Genomic DNA, 17,523 nt, shown 5'->3' with positions numbered 1-17,523 from the left:
CAATGATAAACTTGAATCTGAACAAATGACAGCATGTAATGGTCTCACGTCCTCCACCCACTGAACAGCTAATAATATTGCGATCATTTCCCCAGTGTACACAGAAAGCCCATCACTAATCCTTTTACCCATTTCCACCGAAAACTCTGGGACCACAACTGCAACACCGGTTTGACCGGTTGTGTTCTTTGAGGCGTCTGTATATATTTGAACATAACTATAATAGTGGTCAATGTAAACCTGTACCGCAAAGTAAATGCTTTATCCTCATGCTTCTTGTTCAACAATGTTAAGTCTACTGTAGCATCAGGAAGTAGCCATGGAGGTACTGCCGGTAACGGCACTCTGTGACTAATGTTTAACTGATCCAGATAAAATTCTGTTGCTTGTCTTCTCACAATCCATCCAAAGCTCTTCTTTTCCCTCCTTTCTTTCTCCCAGCAAGGTTTAAGTACTTCATGCGTTGGGTGATCCTGCCCGTGGCCCTGTAAATTAGCCCAATAATTAAGTATGAGCTGCTCCCTTCTCAGTCCCAATGGCATCTCTCCCATCTCCACCTGTAAAGCTGCTGTTGGAATTGTTTTAAATGCACTTGTGCAAATTCGTAGTGCCTGATATCCCCACCGCACTTTTCAGTTATTTGTTTGTAAAAAATGTTTGGAATCATGTATGATTTTCGTTCCACTTCTCACGTGTACACAACTTTGTATTGGTCTTTCATGTGGAATTCCAATAAAATTGATTTATGTTTGTGGCTGTAATGTGACAAAATGTGGGAAAGTTCAAGGGGGCCGAATAGTTTTGCAAGCCACTGTATGGACCTAACTGTAGAGGAGGACATGATAAACTGAGCCAGTAATCGAGTTCCTGTCTAACCTCGGTTAGGGTACTAACTGTTAAGTCAAATTGTTGAATGTGTCATTGTGGTTCTTAAATTTGTAAAGTCTTAGTTCAAACTATAGGATCAAGACATTCCTTTGTCCCCCTCCCCAGCCTCTCGAGGTTCTGGGGGGAGGCTATATCGTTTTATCACAAGCACATCCCTTGTGAAGATTCTGTTTGATGTTGCTTCCTGCTTTTATGACCCTTTTGGTGAGCAGGAGGTCACACAAACGCACCCCCATGACACACACAAACACATTCTTGCACATGCATACACGTGCACACACACACACACACACACACACACATACACACACACACACACACACACACACATAGTGCCTTGTCTTTGTAACCACTGGGGGGTTCTACGGTGGGAGGTGCTTGTGTTGTGTTGTATTGTGTACTGTAACTATCATGGGAATAAATAGCTGCGAGGGAAGCTGCTCTTTGAAGGATTTAGGCTTGAGACAGGTGAGGAGCGTGAGCTCCAAGAGCTGGTTCTGACCAAAACTTCCCTTGTTAGCAAAAAAAAAAAGCCGGTTGAAGATGTTCTGTCTTGTTTTCCGTTCTTCATGAGGAATAAGTCTCTAAACTTAAACCACAGACCCAACACTAACCAACACTGAACACAGGGTACGCTGGAGGAGCAAAAAGTTCTTATTGATTACGACAGCAATCGCATTTAGTCTGATTAATTTTGTCATAATATCCAGGGCATGGGAGATGCAACTAATAAGTCTTTGTATTAAGGCAAGATTCGACCCGCATCCTTGCAGGCCCGAGTCGACTGGCTACGTGACTGGCTGGATCGAAATGAAATCATGCTAAGACACGAAAACCCAGATGCTGAAAATAATTTTTCAGCACCAGAATAACAGCTGACAGCAGCTACCTGGGTCAGATACTGCTGCCAAGGGTTCCTGGAGTTTGTCTCACTAGACTATGGTTCCTCAATGGATGCTGGGCTGTGTTTGCCGCTGGGGTCTTAAACATCTGGCTGTGTTCAGTTCTTTCCCCTGTCGAATCAGATCTTTTGCTATGATCTTCGGGCGACTGTCACCCTTCCTGGCCATTGTGGGGCCTTTGCTCCTGGCCCTCTGTTTTGCCCCAGGATGGAGTCCTGGAGGACATGTTACCAGCTAATTGGACAGTTTATACCAGGGGTCGGCAACCTTTTTGATGATGAGTGCCATCTAAAATTTCCTCAGAAGTCAATGTGCCATATGATTGCATTAGCAATAAATTTAATAATGCTCTACATTAAGAGTTACACACTATATAGAACCACTTTATAGAATTATATTTGTTTGCAGATGTTGGCAGCTATCAGCGAATAGTTATCAGCTCTTTTGTAACAAACAAAAAAAAAAGACACTTTTTATCCATAACAAGAACTCCATAACAGCAAATGAACTGTACAACAGAAAACGCAAATGCTATTTATGGTCTCCTCACAACAATGATAAGAAAAATAAACTGGGCCAATATGGCATGTTTGTTAATACAGAAATACACATGTTGTTAATGTGATCTCTGGTCTCCCAATCAGAGACACAGGTCTCTGAGTGTCCAGCATTCAGATGGCTACCTGAGGACACTCTTCATGTGAGAGAAAATCTGCTCACACAGATATGTAGAACCAAATACTGTCAATAAGGCCTCTGTAATGTTCTGAAGACAGTTAAACTTGACAGGTATTGATGTCCAGCAGGTGAAAATGCAAGCTCCATGAACACGCACAGCTGTGGATTCCAGCTGTGTCTGTAGTTCTGCAAACCTTGACCCACAGAGTCAAGCTTTTCAGTTCAATCAGCTGCATTTCGATGTCCTCCTTGTCCAGGCAGTTAATGCAAGACAAATCCAGCTGCTCATTAAAGCTTTCTGGTTTGATCAGAAAAGAAAACATTGGTCCATACACCTGAAAGTCCCAAAAATGCATTGTGAATACTGTCCGTGTATTTCCGCGGTGCTGATGCTGTGCTGATGCCGTGATGCCGTCATTAAGAAGCAGCAGAACTAATGTGTCTATGTGAGCTAATTTTAATGCACCTTCTCAGATTAATTCACTGCGTGTCGTGCCCAGGGCTGGACTGGGACAAAAATATCGGACCGGGCATTTTGACTCGAGACCGGCCCATCAGCTATAGGAAAAGCCTTTGAAAGAAAACAAATGCTGTGGTGACAGTGATGTACACTGTCTTGTTGGTATATGTATGATTTCTATACGTTGTACGTCAGATAAAAACTTTGGTTGTAAGATTCAGATAATTATTTAATAAAAGCGAGACATTTTAAATGAGAGCAAGAAAGAAAAGTATTTCTTTGTGCCCCACCTCTCCCTATTGGGGCGATCGTGGCTCAAGAGTTCGCAGTTCGTCTTGTAATCGGAAGGTTGCCGGTGCGAGCCCCGGCTCGGACAGTCTCAGTAGTTGTGTCCCTGGGCAAGACGCTTCACCCGTTGCCTACTGGTGGTGGTCAGAGGGCCCGGTGGCGCCAGTGTCCAGCAGCCTCGCCTCTGTCAGTACACCCCAGGGCAGCTGTGGCTACAATGTAGCTTGCCATCACCAGTGTGAATGTGTGTGTGGGTGGATGACTGAATGTAGTGTAAAGGGGTCCTTAGGGACTGAGTTAAAGCGCTATACAAATACAGGCCATTTATCATTTTATCATTTATAAATGCCCTACCTGGCCCCCTGGCAAAACTTTGCTAGATCTGCCCCTGCACAGTTACCAGCTGTAAGCTACTTAGAAAAGGATCCTGGTGTTATTTGTCTCTCAGAAACAGTTCATAACTTCCCTTTAACTCATTCATGTCACCTAAAAGGTAAACCTGTTTCTCCATCACCTGTTCAGCTCTGATGATTCAGTAAGGACATCTCCTGGTTTCATCTGCATGTTTCCCTCTCACCACATATCCAAACTGATATCATGACCAGCAGCTTTACAGCTGTGTCTCCAGCAAACATCAACTGATACTTGAAATTAATATTAAATAAATTCTAACCACAGCTGATCAAGCTTAAATGCGCTGCTGTTGTTTAACGTGACATCCGCTGGTTTCCTCTTTCTGGCGCAAAGTGGGCGATAAACAAACAAGAGAGCCGATCAGCTGATTACTTCACTATCAGTAACATCATAGCACCGACCCAGCTGTATAGAAACTCCGTCATGCTAGCTAGCACGCAGTACAAGTTATTGTAACTGATTGTAAAAAGTTAGCACAACGAAAATAAACTCCACCTAAACTTGGTTTATATCTGACCCATTTAGACTGCAGGTCATAACTTCTTACCTGAAGTTCAGTTCACCTGATAGTCAGACCGGCGGCCGCCTCGAATCTCTCCTCCTGCGTCCCCTTTCCCTCATCCACCTGCTGGCCTCTGTGGAAGCTCCACCATCGTCACCACCAAACAACTGAGTTATTTTTACACATCTGCCAGCATCTGGCCAATCCACCACCTTTCATTGTTTATACCGTTACAAAAAAAAGAAAAAAAAAAACCCATCCGCCCATAAAAACGAAAAATCACCATTGGCCCACCGAGCAAATGCCTGGTATGCCTGATGGCCAGTCCAGCTATGGTCGTGCCATCAGTTAACCCTTTGCGTGCCAACTGTGTGCCCAGGGTTGCCGACCCCTGGTTTATACTCATGGGTAGTAGTTATAGGCTATGTGACATCAGCACTGGAGATTGGATCTCTTGGTAGGCCTTGGAACATTAGATTCAGATTTTATTGTTTACTGGTTTTGGAAAAATGTCATCCTTTCTGTGATAACTTAAATTCTACGTGTGGTGTCAGCTATAATACTAGCTCTACAGTTGTTTGTTAACCAGAAAATGTATACATAAGTGTCTAATAATGATGCCTGGGTTACACATCCTTCCTATAAACGCTCGTAGTGTAGTTTCTAAGATGGATATGATTAGAATCTGGGCCTGTTTAACTGGTGCTGATATAATTGTTGTTTCTGAGACTTGGCTATCCAAATCTATACTGCATTAAGACATGGCAATTGATGGATTTAACATTTACCGTTCAGTCTGTCACCTACCAGAAATCATTCTGGTAGGTGATTTTAATTGGAACTGGCTTTCTTCTGTGTCTGATGAAGGCACACTGCTTGCTTTTAAATCTAACGCAAATTATTCCCACATGCCTTGATCTCAAATCCCCAGATAAATCTTCTCTTATTGACCTTTTTTTTTTAAACTTTTCCATATCAGCAGTTTTTGTCAATGACCTGAGTGATTACTGCGTAGTTGGTGTTGTGAGAAACACTAAAATCTCACTCCCCAAGCATCACAGTATCACAAAAAGAAATTCAAAGCTTTTCAGTGAGAAATTTCAGGGGTTTTTTTTCAGTTTTTCATGTTATATTGACAATATCAGTTTAGCTTGGAAATATTTTCAGGAGAGTTTTATCTCCTTTGTGGACAAATCTTTGTCAGGTCAGTGTGAAAGGTTGGGACAGCCCCTAGTTCAAGTTCAATTCTGAATTGGTCGGTCTCCTACATAAAGGAAACCAGGCCTGGGCAGCTGCTAGAAAGTCTGGATCTGATGCTGATTGGCTATGTTTTTGTCAGCTGTGTAATCTGTTTACTTTCTCCATCAGGAAGGCCAAATGTGACTACTTTCTGACTTTGACCACTGACAGTCTAAAAGACCCTAGGAGGTTTTGGCAAACCAGTCTCTCTCTGCTAGCTCTTATTCCTCCAATCTACCTCCCTATTTAATTATTGACTCCACTCCTGTGTCAGACAAAACTGAAATGCTCAGTTGTTTTAACAAACACTTTGTTGCTTCTTGTTCTTTTTTTTTTAGCACAGTGTCTGATGGTAAAATTCTTGCATACAACTCTAATACTTTTTCCTTTACACCCTTTTGGTAGAAGAGGTATGTAAGACTTTGAAGAGCCTCGACACCAAAAAGTCGTCCAGTCCTGACAATTGTTCTCCTTTCTTCTTGCGCCTGGCTGCAAATATCAAAGCTGAGCCAGGGTCTTATATATTTATTTTTCTATACAACAGAGCACTTCATCAGAAATATGGTAGTGTGCCTTTGTACTCCCTCTACTGAAAGGTGGCGATTCTTCAAAATAATAATTACAGGGCAAATAATTGAATTAAACGTTATCTGGAAGAAAACAGTATCTTTATGCTACGTTATTTACCATTTATATCAACAGTATTTGACAAAATCTAGATGCATTGGTTCATTTTTATGGAGATGACACAATTATTTATTGTTGTGCTTGTACCATCGACATGATTTTCAAACAACTGCAGCTAGCTTTTGATAGTTTTTAGTCACATCTGAGTCAGCTCAGACTGGTTTTAAATGCAGAAAAAAACAAAGTCAAATTGTTCTCAAACAGTATTTCCTTTTTTTGTATCTGCTCAAGGCATTTCTATTGAAACTATTGCCCCATACAAATACCTAGGTATTATAATTGATGACTTTCCTTTAAGCCACACATTGACCACCTATTAAAGAAACCAAGGCTACAGTTGGGGTTCTTTTTTAGAAACATATCGTGTTTTCTTTCACCGTAAGGAAAAGTCTTGTTGCTGCCACTTTTTTTTTTTACTCCTCCTAGATTACGGTGACATAGTTTACATGAATGCCTCTGCTCATTCTCTTCATTTGTTGGATTCTGCCTGTCATGGGGCATTAAGATTTATAACTGGCTCTAAACATGAACACACCACTGTACTCCATATTCTCTCATTAACTGGCCCTTATTGGGCTTACACAGGATGGTTCATTGGTATCATTTTATTTATAAATCTATTTCTAGTTTACAGCCATTTTTTAAAAAAAATCAGAGTACATGTTACGCAAACAGTTTAGTCATAGACTGCGGTCTTACATAAAAGGATGGCTGTTAAGTCATTTAACCCTCTCTTAGATTTAAAGAAAGTCTAGCTGGTGGAACTTCAATTCCTTTCAGTCCCACCTCGAAAGACTGCTTCCACAGGACCTTTTCTTGGTCTTCAATATGTTTTCAGACAGAGGGAGGATTGAGTAGTGGCAGCATAGTAACGTAAATGGGAGATCTGCATAAAAGCTACAGTGAAAGCGACAGGGATTCCAACTGCCAAATGTTATGAAGCCACAGAACTTACACTTAGACTCTGCTGTGTGACTTTGATGATACTAAAAAAAAGCCCAGGTGATCTGTTCAAATACGTAGACATTAGTTTGTTAGTTCCCTTCATAATGACAATTAAAGAAGCTGCTGTTGAAATGTAGTAGAAGGATCCTGAAAGAGGAGATGTGAGAGAGATGTAGTGGCTGATGAAGATGGACAGACATAAACAGCAGAGGATTTCTGAAGCTCTGCCAGAGTGTGACTAATGGAAACAGTCTGCTGCTATTCTTGCTGCTATCTTTTGCAGCTTGGTACATTTCTGTCAAATATGAAGTTGTGGATGATTTCATCAATACGATTACCTGAGCAAGTGATATTCAGGATGAACTGATTGTAATCTGATGTTGCACATTCTCTCAGAAGACATCCTGGCTGAACACAGTCAGGACTAATACTCCATTTAGATCTCCATGTGGACTCCTTCCTCTGTGTGACAGAAACAGCTGAGCCACAGTCTAGATGGTAACAGAGTAAAACTGCCTTCTTAAGGGACCAGAGAAGGTCATATACTGGTCTCCACTCTCCCAGATATTTCAGCTCCAGTGTTCCTGCACAGTGACTGGCTCCTCCCACCAACCTGACAGGCTCTAATGGAAAGCAGAGAGTCATCAGTAAAAGAATAAAGTGAGTTTGAGCCACATCAAAGCTGCAGCTCCTCTTCTACCTGAGCAGGTGAGTCCAACAGCTTTGCCAGCTGAGCAGCTCTTTCTAGCTGAGCCTGAGCTTCTACAGTCCAGGAGAGCAGACTCATGGCCTCCACACTGGAACTCTTTGCTCCACACTGAAGCCTCCACTTCTCCATAGAGCGCCCCCTGGAGGACCGAAGGAGGCCCACAGCCGAGCTCCCTACAGACCACCTCTGCATCCTGTTGGTCAAAGTCAGCTTCACACACTGAGGACCAGCTCTGGTTAGACTTCACCTCCAGTCTGCCTGAACACAGACTGGAACCATTCAGCAGCCTGACAGAGTCTGGAGACATCAGAGAAGATCAGTTCATTCCACACACTCCTGTGTTCTTCTGTGTTTATTCAACACATTAATACAAAGTCATGTATGTAGACTACTATATAGAATATAATAGAATCATTGTACAGCTACAGCATCTCTGACCCAGTGTTTGTGCTACTGGTTAATTAATGTTCTTTTGTTTAGTGTTATTCATGGTTCAGTTTCCTTGTTTTTCCTACTGTAGTCATTTGCATTTCTAGTTCTCTTAGTTATGGTTGTTTTGTTCTCTCATGTATCGCTGTGCGGTTCAGTTCATGAAAAGTTTAACTCAAAGAGGCAGCTTTTACTTGCTGTGACAAAAAAATTTAAAAACATTAGATTAAGAAAACATAACCCGAAACTGGAAACTGAAACCTGGAAACTAGAACTAGGAACAGACTAGGATTCTCCAAAAATTGATTCAATTCATCTGGACGTAGCGTTTTCAGTGGGAGAAACGTTTTGTCACTCATCCAAGTGACTTCTTCAGTCTCAGCTGACAGCAGGTTTCCCCAATCTTATAAACATACATTTGCATAATGACTGAAACCAGCCCACTGAAGGAACAATAGGCTGGGAGGTCGGGAACTGATCTAATGGATTGCATTTATATAGCGCTTTTCGGGACCCTTCAAAGCGCTTTACAATACCACTATTCATTCACTCTCACATTCATACACTGGTGAAGGCAAGCTATAGTTGTAGCCACAGCTGCCCTGGGGCAGACTGACAGAGGTGAGGCTGCCATATCGTGCCATCGGCCCCTCTGGCCATCACCAGTAAGCAGTAGGTGGACACAACCCAAGGACACAATGACCGAGACTGTTTGAGCCGGGGCTCAAACCGGCAACCTTCCGATTACAAGACGAACACCCAACTCTTGAGCCACGATCGCCCTAACAAAATGAGACAGGGAGGAAGCAAAACTGAATTCACTGAACCCAGGCCAAAGGACTATCAAAATAAAACAGGAAACATGAGACACGCCAAGACACAGGTACTCAATATGCGTACTTGCGTTCTCGTGCACTCGTGATACGTCATCAGTCGGAGACCAAGTACTGTTCCAATTCAAAGTACGCATCAAGCCGAGAACGTGAAAAATTCCCGGATGTGTTCCCCCTTCCGCCTGTTTTATTGAGCATGCATTGGTGGTGACTTGTATTTACTTGGTACAGCTAAATATCCCAGAATGCATTTCGTCCAAAACCCAAACGCGGCAATGATGGAGGAGCGCGGCTAAAAACTTTTAAATATTACTCTTTCTGGGTCACAAAATATTATATATTTTTATATATATATTTAATATAATATAAGTTATTTTCAAGCGAGAATGTGTGTGTAAACTTCAAATATCTGCTCGATTTATCAAGATATCATATATTTCCAAATTTGGTTTATTTCAGGGTTTTATTTGTTCCTAAGTAAATCAGTTTGGCTGAGATTAAAGTTAAGCTTCATAACATATTAATCACAGTTAATTTAAGAGGGGACAGTAGTAAAAACTCCAGACCTGTGACATCCTCGGGTACGCTGGTGTTCCAACTGTACAAATTGCGAGTCCGTGCTCGTGTTCTCGGCAAGTCTGGACTCACCAAGAACGCGAGTACGAGAAAGGGCCACAGACACAGACTGGGAGTGGGAAAGAACAGACATGAGAACACAACTTACTGGGTGACTAGACATGACAGGTGGAACACAGGGGAGGCACAGTAACAAAAGCTAAAGACTAGAAATTATAAATAAACCACAAAATAACTAAGAGAACTAGAAATACAAATGACAACACTAGGAAAAACAAGGAAACTGAACCACATATAAAAATAAATCAAATAATATTAATTAAGCTACCCACAAACACTGGGTCACAGACAGGACCATGACAGTAAATCATGTTTCCTAGTTTAATTTCCAGTTTACTTGAAAAAATAAACATTCTCATGTTTAATGTGGAAGGTTAGATGTTTATACTGCAACTTGAATTCACCTCACATTTGTGGATCTGTGCGATGGTTAAATTAGTCTCAAAACCCCACTTGGGAAAACAACCTGATCTGTGTGTATTGTACAATTTGTCGACACAAAGGTAAGACTTTGTAAGTGAAAGAGACATTATGTGTAGTTTTAGACATTTGTATCCAAAGAAAGGTTTTTGTTGGGGGTTTTGAAATATTTCATTTTTTTCTTATTTTACATGCATTCTGGTTGTTTAAATCAGCGGTCCCCAACCTCCGGGCCACGGACTGATACTGGTCCGTGAGTCGTTTGGTACCGGGCCGCGAGAGTTGAGGCTTGGACGTGAAATTTATGGTTTTCAGGGGTTTTATCGTTAACTCTGTCTTTTACCGTGTTGTAGTTGTGTGTTTTGTTTTGAAATAAATATTTACGCGTTGCCATAGCGACCAGAGAGCGTTAAGGGGCAGAGAGGAGGATGTTACTCTCAATGATGTTGGCGCATTTCAGGAGGACGCTGCTAATAAAGTTACACAATTACGCAGTGAATTCACACTTATTATTATATTTACAAAATATCAGTTTTTGTCTTGGTCGTATTATTTAATTTTGTTGTATTTATCTGCAACACCTTAATGGCCTTTCTGTGAAAATATTGTCGGACATTAAACTGGTCTGTGGCACAAAGAAGGTTGGGGACCGCTGGTTTAAATGATTTTTGTGGTATATTTGAGTTATTTATTACACTTGAAGGTATTCATGCTTTAATAAAAAGGCAAATGGAACTTAACAAAATATTTACATAAAGCTAATTTTCTGTTTCATAAATCTGTGGTCTTGTGTGTTGTGTGGGTTGGAGGTCTTATTTACTCTTACAGAGACTGCTACTGCCAGGCTCCTTCCCAAACCTAGCAGATCAGTGAGCGTGAATCTGAGAAAGCCTGAGATAATTCTAAACTGGAAGAGCCTAGGTCTAAGATTTTTGATACAAGCCCTAGATTCAGATATTGTAGATGTTATACTTGGGGTCAGCAGTATAGATCTCTTTATATAAGATAGAGGGACACACGTCCCCGGTTTACGTAAGCATCAGGCTTTCAAATTAATTAAACCTCTGTCTTGGTCTTTGGTTGATTAATAAGCTGGTGTGGAAGATTGCTGCCACACCGCCCCCTCGGCCTGTGCTTCGAGTATTCTGATAGTTAGTATGACTCGGGGGTGTTAATTCATTTAAACTAACATATTCATCCTGCTGCAACCAGGTTTCTGTAAGGAAGAGTAAACCTATTTTGTTGATCAATTGTTACTTCATGTAATAACAGAGACTTTTGTTTTGTTTTTTTCTGTCTTTGGGATTTTTTTCTGTTTAAGTTGTTTTGTTTGTTTTTTTTGCTGATTTTTAGCTTGTTTTTTGTTTGTTTGTTTAGGAGCTGACACAGTCTCTAAGGGGATTGGAGATAACAGGAGGAGAGAAGCTGCAGAGAGGCGTGTAAGACTGCAACTCTGCTTCCTGGTCCCAACTCTGGATAGTCACGTTTTTGGGGGTTTAATAAATTTGGCCAGATTTCTAGAAATGAGAGCCGCTCCATCCAAGGTGGGATGGATGACAGCTCTCCTCAGAAGACCAGGTTTTCTCCAGCATGTTTTCCAATTATTTACAAAGCCCACATTGTTTTTTGGGCATTCAGACAGCCAGCAATTTAAGGCAATTTTAGTGATGTTTGATTGACATAACTGGGTGTCATTACTGCCAACGTGAATAAGAACTTTACTGAATTTACATTTACCCATAGCCAGCAGTTTTAATTTTGCTCAATGTTGCCTGCTCTGGCCCCTGGAAGACAATTGACTGTGGTTTCTGGTGTCTTTAGCTTCACATGTCTCAGAAAGAATCACCAGTTCCCATGGTTTGACACACCCCAGTGGGTGTGTCGCAGAGTGGGGAAAAGTTAGTTAGTTAGTCACACGGTGCACCGGGGGCTTCTATTTAAGACCAATCTACCTCTGCTTGCTTTGTATTTGTGTGTGGATTAAAACATGCACTTGTGAGTCCTCAAAAGTTCAACACAAATAATTGTACACATTTGTAAATCTTTGTTTACATTTGTGGATCATATCATACGCATATGCAACACTTTTGAAGAAAAATGCTATTCATAATGCAAAGACAGATGATCTGTTGATGAAACTAGTACAGATTTGATTATGTGCAATCATAAACATGCCACTATAGTGATATAACCTCAGAAACTAAACACAACTCACATACTGATGGGTTGGGTGGCCAAAAGCGTAACATACCAACAATTTGTCACATATGTTACATTTTGGGATGAGAACGTGATGGTGCTATCATATGTAAACATGCCACTATAGTGAATATACCCTAAGAAACTAGACACAACTTAAATGAGCATGTATATCTGATATGTACCTGCACAGGTGTGCTCATTGTGCTTCATTTACATATAGATCTACATCCGTGCTGACTTCTGTTCTAGTTCCTGCTCTCAGCCCAGCTCCTCTCCTGGAACATTTCCCACTTCCCGTCTTGCTCTCTGTTTTACAATAACAATAACCAGTTTCGCTTCCTCCAGCCTTTTTGTTTGTACTTCTCTATAAACACCTGCTGAAAGCAGCAACTTGGAAAGTTTAAATCCCAACTCAAAACTCATCTGTTCAAATCTGCATATTCACTGTGAATCCACTGTTTGTTAATTTTATCTTGTGCTTTTGTTTTATTGTGCTTATTCTGCCATTGTTTTACTAAGTGTTTTATCCTATTGTAAAGTGTCCTTGGGTGACTTGAAAGGCGCTCATAAATAAAATTTATGATTATTATTATTATTAAGCTGTTAGGCTGAAAGAGTCCTTTCTGGCTGGTTGGTTGGCTGCTATTCTTGCTGCTATCTGTCACAGCTTGGTACATCTTTGTCAAATATGAAGTCACGGATGACTCAGTATGATTACCTGAGCAGGTGAGTTTCAGGATTTGGTCAGTGTAATGCAATGTTGCACAGTCCCTCAGAGGAGATCTGGACAGAACACAATCAGAACTGATCAACCACCCAGTTGTGCGTGAGGAGTCTACCATTTCTATATAAACAGCTGAGCCACAGTCCAGTTGTTCACAGGAAACAGCTGCTTCTTTCAGGGTCCAGAAAAAGCCATACACTGGTCTCCACTCCCCCAGATGTTTAAACTCCAGTGTACCTGTACAGCGACTGGGTCCTCCCACCAACCTGAAATCAGGCTCTGAACAGAAAGCAGAGAGTCATCATTAAAAGAATAAAGTGAGTTTGAACCACATCAAAGCTGCAGCTCCTCTTCTACCTGAGCAGGTGAGTCCAACAGCTTTGCCAGGTGAGCAGCTGTTTCTAGCTGAGCCTGAGCTTCTACAGTCCAGGAGAGCAGACTCATGGCCTCCACACTGGAACTCTTTGCTCCACACTGGAGCCTCCACTTCTCCATAGAGCGCCCCCTGGAGGACTGAAGGAGGCCCACAGTGAAGCTCCCTACAGACCACCTCTGCATCCTGCTGGTCAAAGTCAGCTTCACACACTGAGGACCAGCTCTGGTTAGACTTCACCTCCAGTCTGCCTGAACACAGACTGGAACCATTCAGCAGCCTGACAGAGTCTGGAGACATCAGAGAAGATCAAACAGAGAGATCAGAGACAGCAGACACACAAGAAAAAGATGTCAGCAAACAACTATCCACTGAATCAAACTCAGCACAACTCCAATATGACTTTTAGCATCACATTTACACTTTGTAATCCAACATCTGTTATTGCAGCCCTAGCCTACTGGGATTTTCCTTTGTGGGTGATTATTGATGATTATTTTTTCCTTTTTCTTGTGGAACCAGTAAAATGAGTGCAACTGACTTCACTAAACAGTCAGCTCTGGTACCTGTCCGAGGGACAGGACATGGCCAGAGAGAAAATATTTTATATTTTAAGCTTTTTATATTTAAGCTTTTTCATTTGTCCTTGGTGATCATAGTGTATTGGCTTTTATGTGTTCTTTTGATGGTTTTATTTTCAAATATCCCTTCTGTCTTCTTGTTCACTTTGACCTTTTTATTGTTATATTCCACATCCACAGGACCTTTTAATGGTCTTCAGTGTTTTTTCAGTGGCCAAAGAGAGGACCGAGTGGAGGTGTATTTGTGTTCCTGGGAGAGCTGCAGAAAGGCCTCGGGGCAGGGAATCTAACTTCCAACTTTTATCAACCACAGAAAGCTGACTCATTCTATTTTATCCTTGGTATAAGCAAAATGTGCAAATGCAAGAAACATAAGAAAGAACCATGGTTGTTGACTCCAAATCTCCCGAACACTACGTCAATTTGAGAACGCAAGACCGAGAGAGCGAGACCAAGACAAGACCGAGACCAACGTCCGTCGAGACCAAGACGAGACCAAGACCACGTAAAAGTGTTCTCGAGACCAAGACTGGTCTGAAGACATCCAACTCTAGTGTGTATGGATAATAACAAACACTGAAATACATGTTTTGCACGCAGCAATGATTTTTTTTTCACTCAAATTTAGCTTTTCTTCGCTCAAAATAAATTTCTCCTCAAAATGTAACACTTGCACCTGCAAATTTATTTTATGTGCACTCAGAATAGTGGCACAAAAATAATGCCATACTTTTAAAGTAACGGTTTAACAACTGCCAGCTTGAAGGCCTGTGGTACATAAATGATTTGTCATGGTTTACGGAGCAGGCCGTGAGGTGTTAGTGAAGGAGGAGCCAAAATGGTAAATGGCCTGTATTTGTATAGCGCTTCACTTAGTTTCTATGGACCCCAAAGCACTTTACACTACATACAGTCATCCACACATTCACACACAGGTGATGGCAAGTTACATTGTAGCCACAGCTGCCCTGGGGTGCACTGACAGAGGCGAGGCTGCCGGACACTGGCGCCACCGGGCCCTCTGACCACCACCAGTAGGCAACGGGTGAAGTGTCTTGCCCAAGGACACAACGACCGAGACTGCCAACTCTTGAGCCACGATTGCCCCATGCGAGCAAAGGCTGATGATATGAGTGAGCGTTTATTTACAGTGGAGGATAACAAACAAATGCGAGAGCGAATTCATTACTAGTTAAGGTTTAAAAAATGGTTGGTTCAACAGAGCTCTGACTTTTTGTTAGTGTGGCTACAGTGTTGAAGAGAAACCTAGGATTATTTTTATTCCTCCAGCCTTTATTTTTGTACTTCTTTATAAACACCTTGGAAGGCTGTTAGGCTGAAGGAGTCCTTTCAGGCTGGTTGGAGGATGGTTTAGAGGATTCCTGAAACCCATGTTGTGACTGATGGAGAGTCTGCTGCTATTCTTGCTGCTATCTGTCACAGCTTGGTACATCTTTGTCATATATGAAGTCATTGATAACTTCATCAATATGATTACCTGAGCAAGTGAGATTCAGGATTTTACTCGTGTAATCTGATGTTGTACAATCCATCAGAGAATATCCTGGCTGAAAACAGTCAGAAAGAATCGACCACACAAATTTGAATGAGGAGCGTGCTTTTTGTATAGAAACAGCTGAGCCACAGTCCAGATATTGGCAAACAAGAGCTGCTTCTTTCAAGGTTGAGAGAAAGCCTGGTCTCCACTCTCCCAGATTTTTTGCCTCAAGAGTTCCTGCACAGCGACTGGGTCCTCCTACCAGCCTGACATCATCAGACTCTGAACAGAAAGCAGAGAGTCATCAGTAAAAGAATAAAGTGAGTTTGAGCCACATCAAAGCTGCAGCTCCTCTTCTACCTGAGCAGGTGAGTCCAACAGCTTTGCCAGCTGAGCAGCTCTTTCTAGCTGAGCCTGAGCTTCTACAGTCCAGGAGAGCAGACTCATGGCCTCCACACTGGAACTCTTTGCTCCACACTGAAGCCTCCACTTCTCCATAGAGCGCCCCCTGGAGGACCGAAGGAGGCCCACAGCCGAGCTCCCTACAGACCACCTCTGCATCCTGTTGGTCAAAGTCAGCTTCACACACTGAGGACCAGCTCTGGTTAGACTTCACCTCCAGTCTGCCTGAACACAGACTAGAACCATTCAGCAGCCTGACAGAGTCTGGAGAGATCAGAGAAGATCAAACAGAGAGATCAGAGACAGCAGACACACAAGAAAAAGATGGCAGCAAACAACTATTCACTGATTCAACCTCAGCACAATTCAACATGACCTTATCATTAACAACAGAATACATCTTTACAATGGTACACACTGGAGAGTTGTTACCATCACATTTACATTTCATAATCTGACAGCTGTTATTGCAGCCCTAGCTGCAATAACTTCTTTGTGGGTGTGCATTATTGTCCCTTTCTTTAGTGGGACCAGTAAAATGAGTGCAGCTGACTCAACTCAATAGTCAGCTTTGGAACCTGGCTCAGGGACTGGACATGGCCAGGAAGAAAAAATAGTCAACATATTACTTTTTATTCTTTTTAATTTGCTCTTGGTGATGATATAGTGTTTATGTAGTGTGACATAGTGTGTAGTCTATCAGTGTGTTCTTTTGATGGTTTTTATTTCCAAATGTCTCTCCTGTTTTCTTGTTCACTTACAGTTTTATTGTTATATCCCACATCCACAGGACTTTTTAATGGTCGTCTTTTAATGGACTAATTGGAGGCAGGTATAATTGATTGCACTGATACAGTAGTCTACTTATAGCCCAAACTACAAACACCTCTGATGACACGATATGTTTGGGATGGATGGGTTGTGTGCTGTGAATTATATAGTGAACCGTGTTATTTTCTCTCTCTGTGCAGGCCAGGTCCTACTATATGCCGCAGCCTTAAGGCAGCTGTGTTGCAGAGGCCGGAGTGATCACTGGCTATCTACTTACAGGGTGGTGGGTCTCAGAGGACAACTGCTAACCCTGTTGAAGTTAACAAGGTGTGGAGAGCTTAGTGGCATAGCTGGCTCTTGCCTTGGACTGTGTTTTTACTTTATATGCAAATGGGACACTGGGCTGTATCTTCTTTTTGATCATTGTGTTAAAAATTTATTTTAGAATTTCATTGACTGTCATCTTTTTGCCCACGGCTGAGATGGTTGGTCAGAGCTAGAATCTTTTTGTGTGTAACAAGTTTGTTAGTTTTTATCATGATGCCAACTAAAGAAGCTGCTTTGGAACACAGCAGAAGGATACTGAATAACGAGCCCTTTTAGAAAGGTTGGTGGTTTGTTCGGAAGACTGCTGTAAACCTTTTTGAAGGTAAAGGATGGAAAAGAGAGGACAGAGACATGTAGTGGCATGATGAAGATATTCAGACCGACAAATGATCTGGTAATGAAATTAGTGTGGGATTTGGATATATGCTAGCAAATGTAAACATGCCACTCTAGTGACATAGCCTCAGAAACGAGACACGACACAAATGAGCATTTGCAAGCAGTGGCGGTCCTAGCCTGTTTGGCACCCTGGGCAAACACTCCCCCTGGCGCCCTGTTAACTAATTTCACTTCCTCCAGCCTTTGTGTTTGTACTTCTCTATAAACACCTGCTGA

The 17,523-nt window shown here is 41.9% G+C and overlaps 1 protein-coding gene across 3 annotated transcripts in view; it reads right to left on the bottom strand.

The window, feature by feature from the left end:
- LOC146514828 (scavenger receptor cysteine-rich type 1 protein M130-like) overlaps positions 1-17,523 on the bottom strand; it is a 49,038-nt gene that overhangs the window by 22,899 nt on the left and 8,616 nt on the right. For 2 of the 3 annotated variants that reach the window (XM_085168072.1, XM_085168071.1), the window contains 6 exons: positions 15,769-16,074; positions 15,409-15,690; positions 13,314-13,619; positions 12,951-13,235; positions 7,704-8,009; positions 7,342-7,626 (listed from right to left, as the gene is read on the bottom strand). In XM_085168072.1, coding sequence (XP_085024198.1) covers positions 7,342-7,626; positions 7,704-8,009; positions 12,951-13,235; positions 13,314-13,619; positions 15,409-15,690; positions 15,769-16,074 — 1,770 coding nt within the window. The remainder of the gene's footprint in view (positions 1-7,341; positions 7,627-7,703; positions 8,010-12,950; positions 13,236-13,313; positions 13,620-15,408; positions 15,691-15,768; positions 16,075-17,523) is intronic. The other variant, XM_085168073.1, reaches the window with a different exon arrangement.

The sequence above is a fragment of the Neolamprologus multifasciatus genome, chromosome 7, assembly GCF_963576455.1.
Source record: "Neolamprologus multifasciatus chromosome 7, fNeoMul1.2, whole genome shotgun sequence".
Taxonomy (NCBI): domain Eukaryota; kingdom Metazoa; phylum Chordata; class Actinopteri; order Cichliformes; family Cichlidae; genus Neolamprologus; species Neolamprologus multifasciatus.
This window is presented reverse-complemented; position numbering and strand designations above follow the sequence as displayed.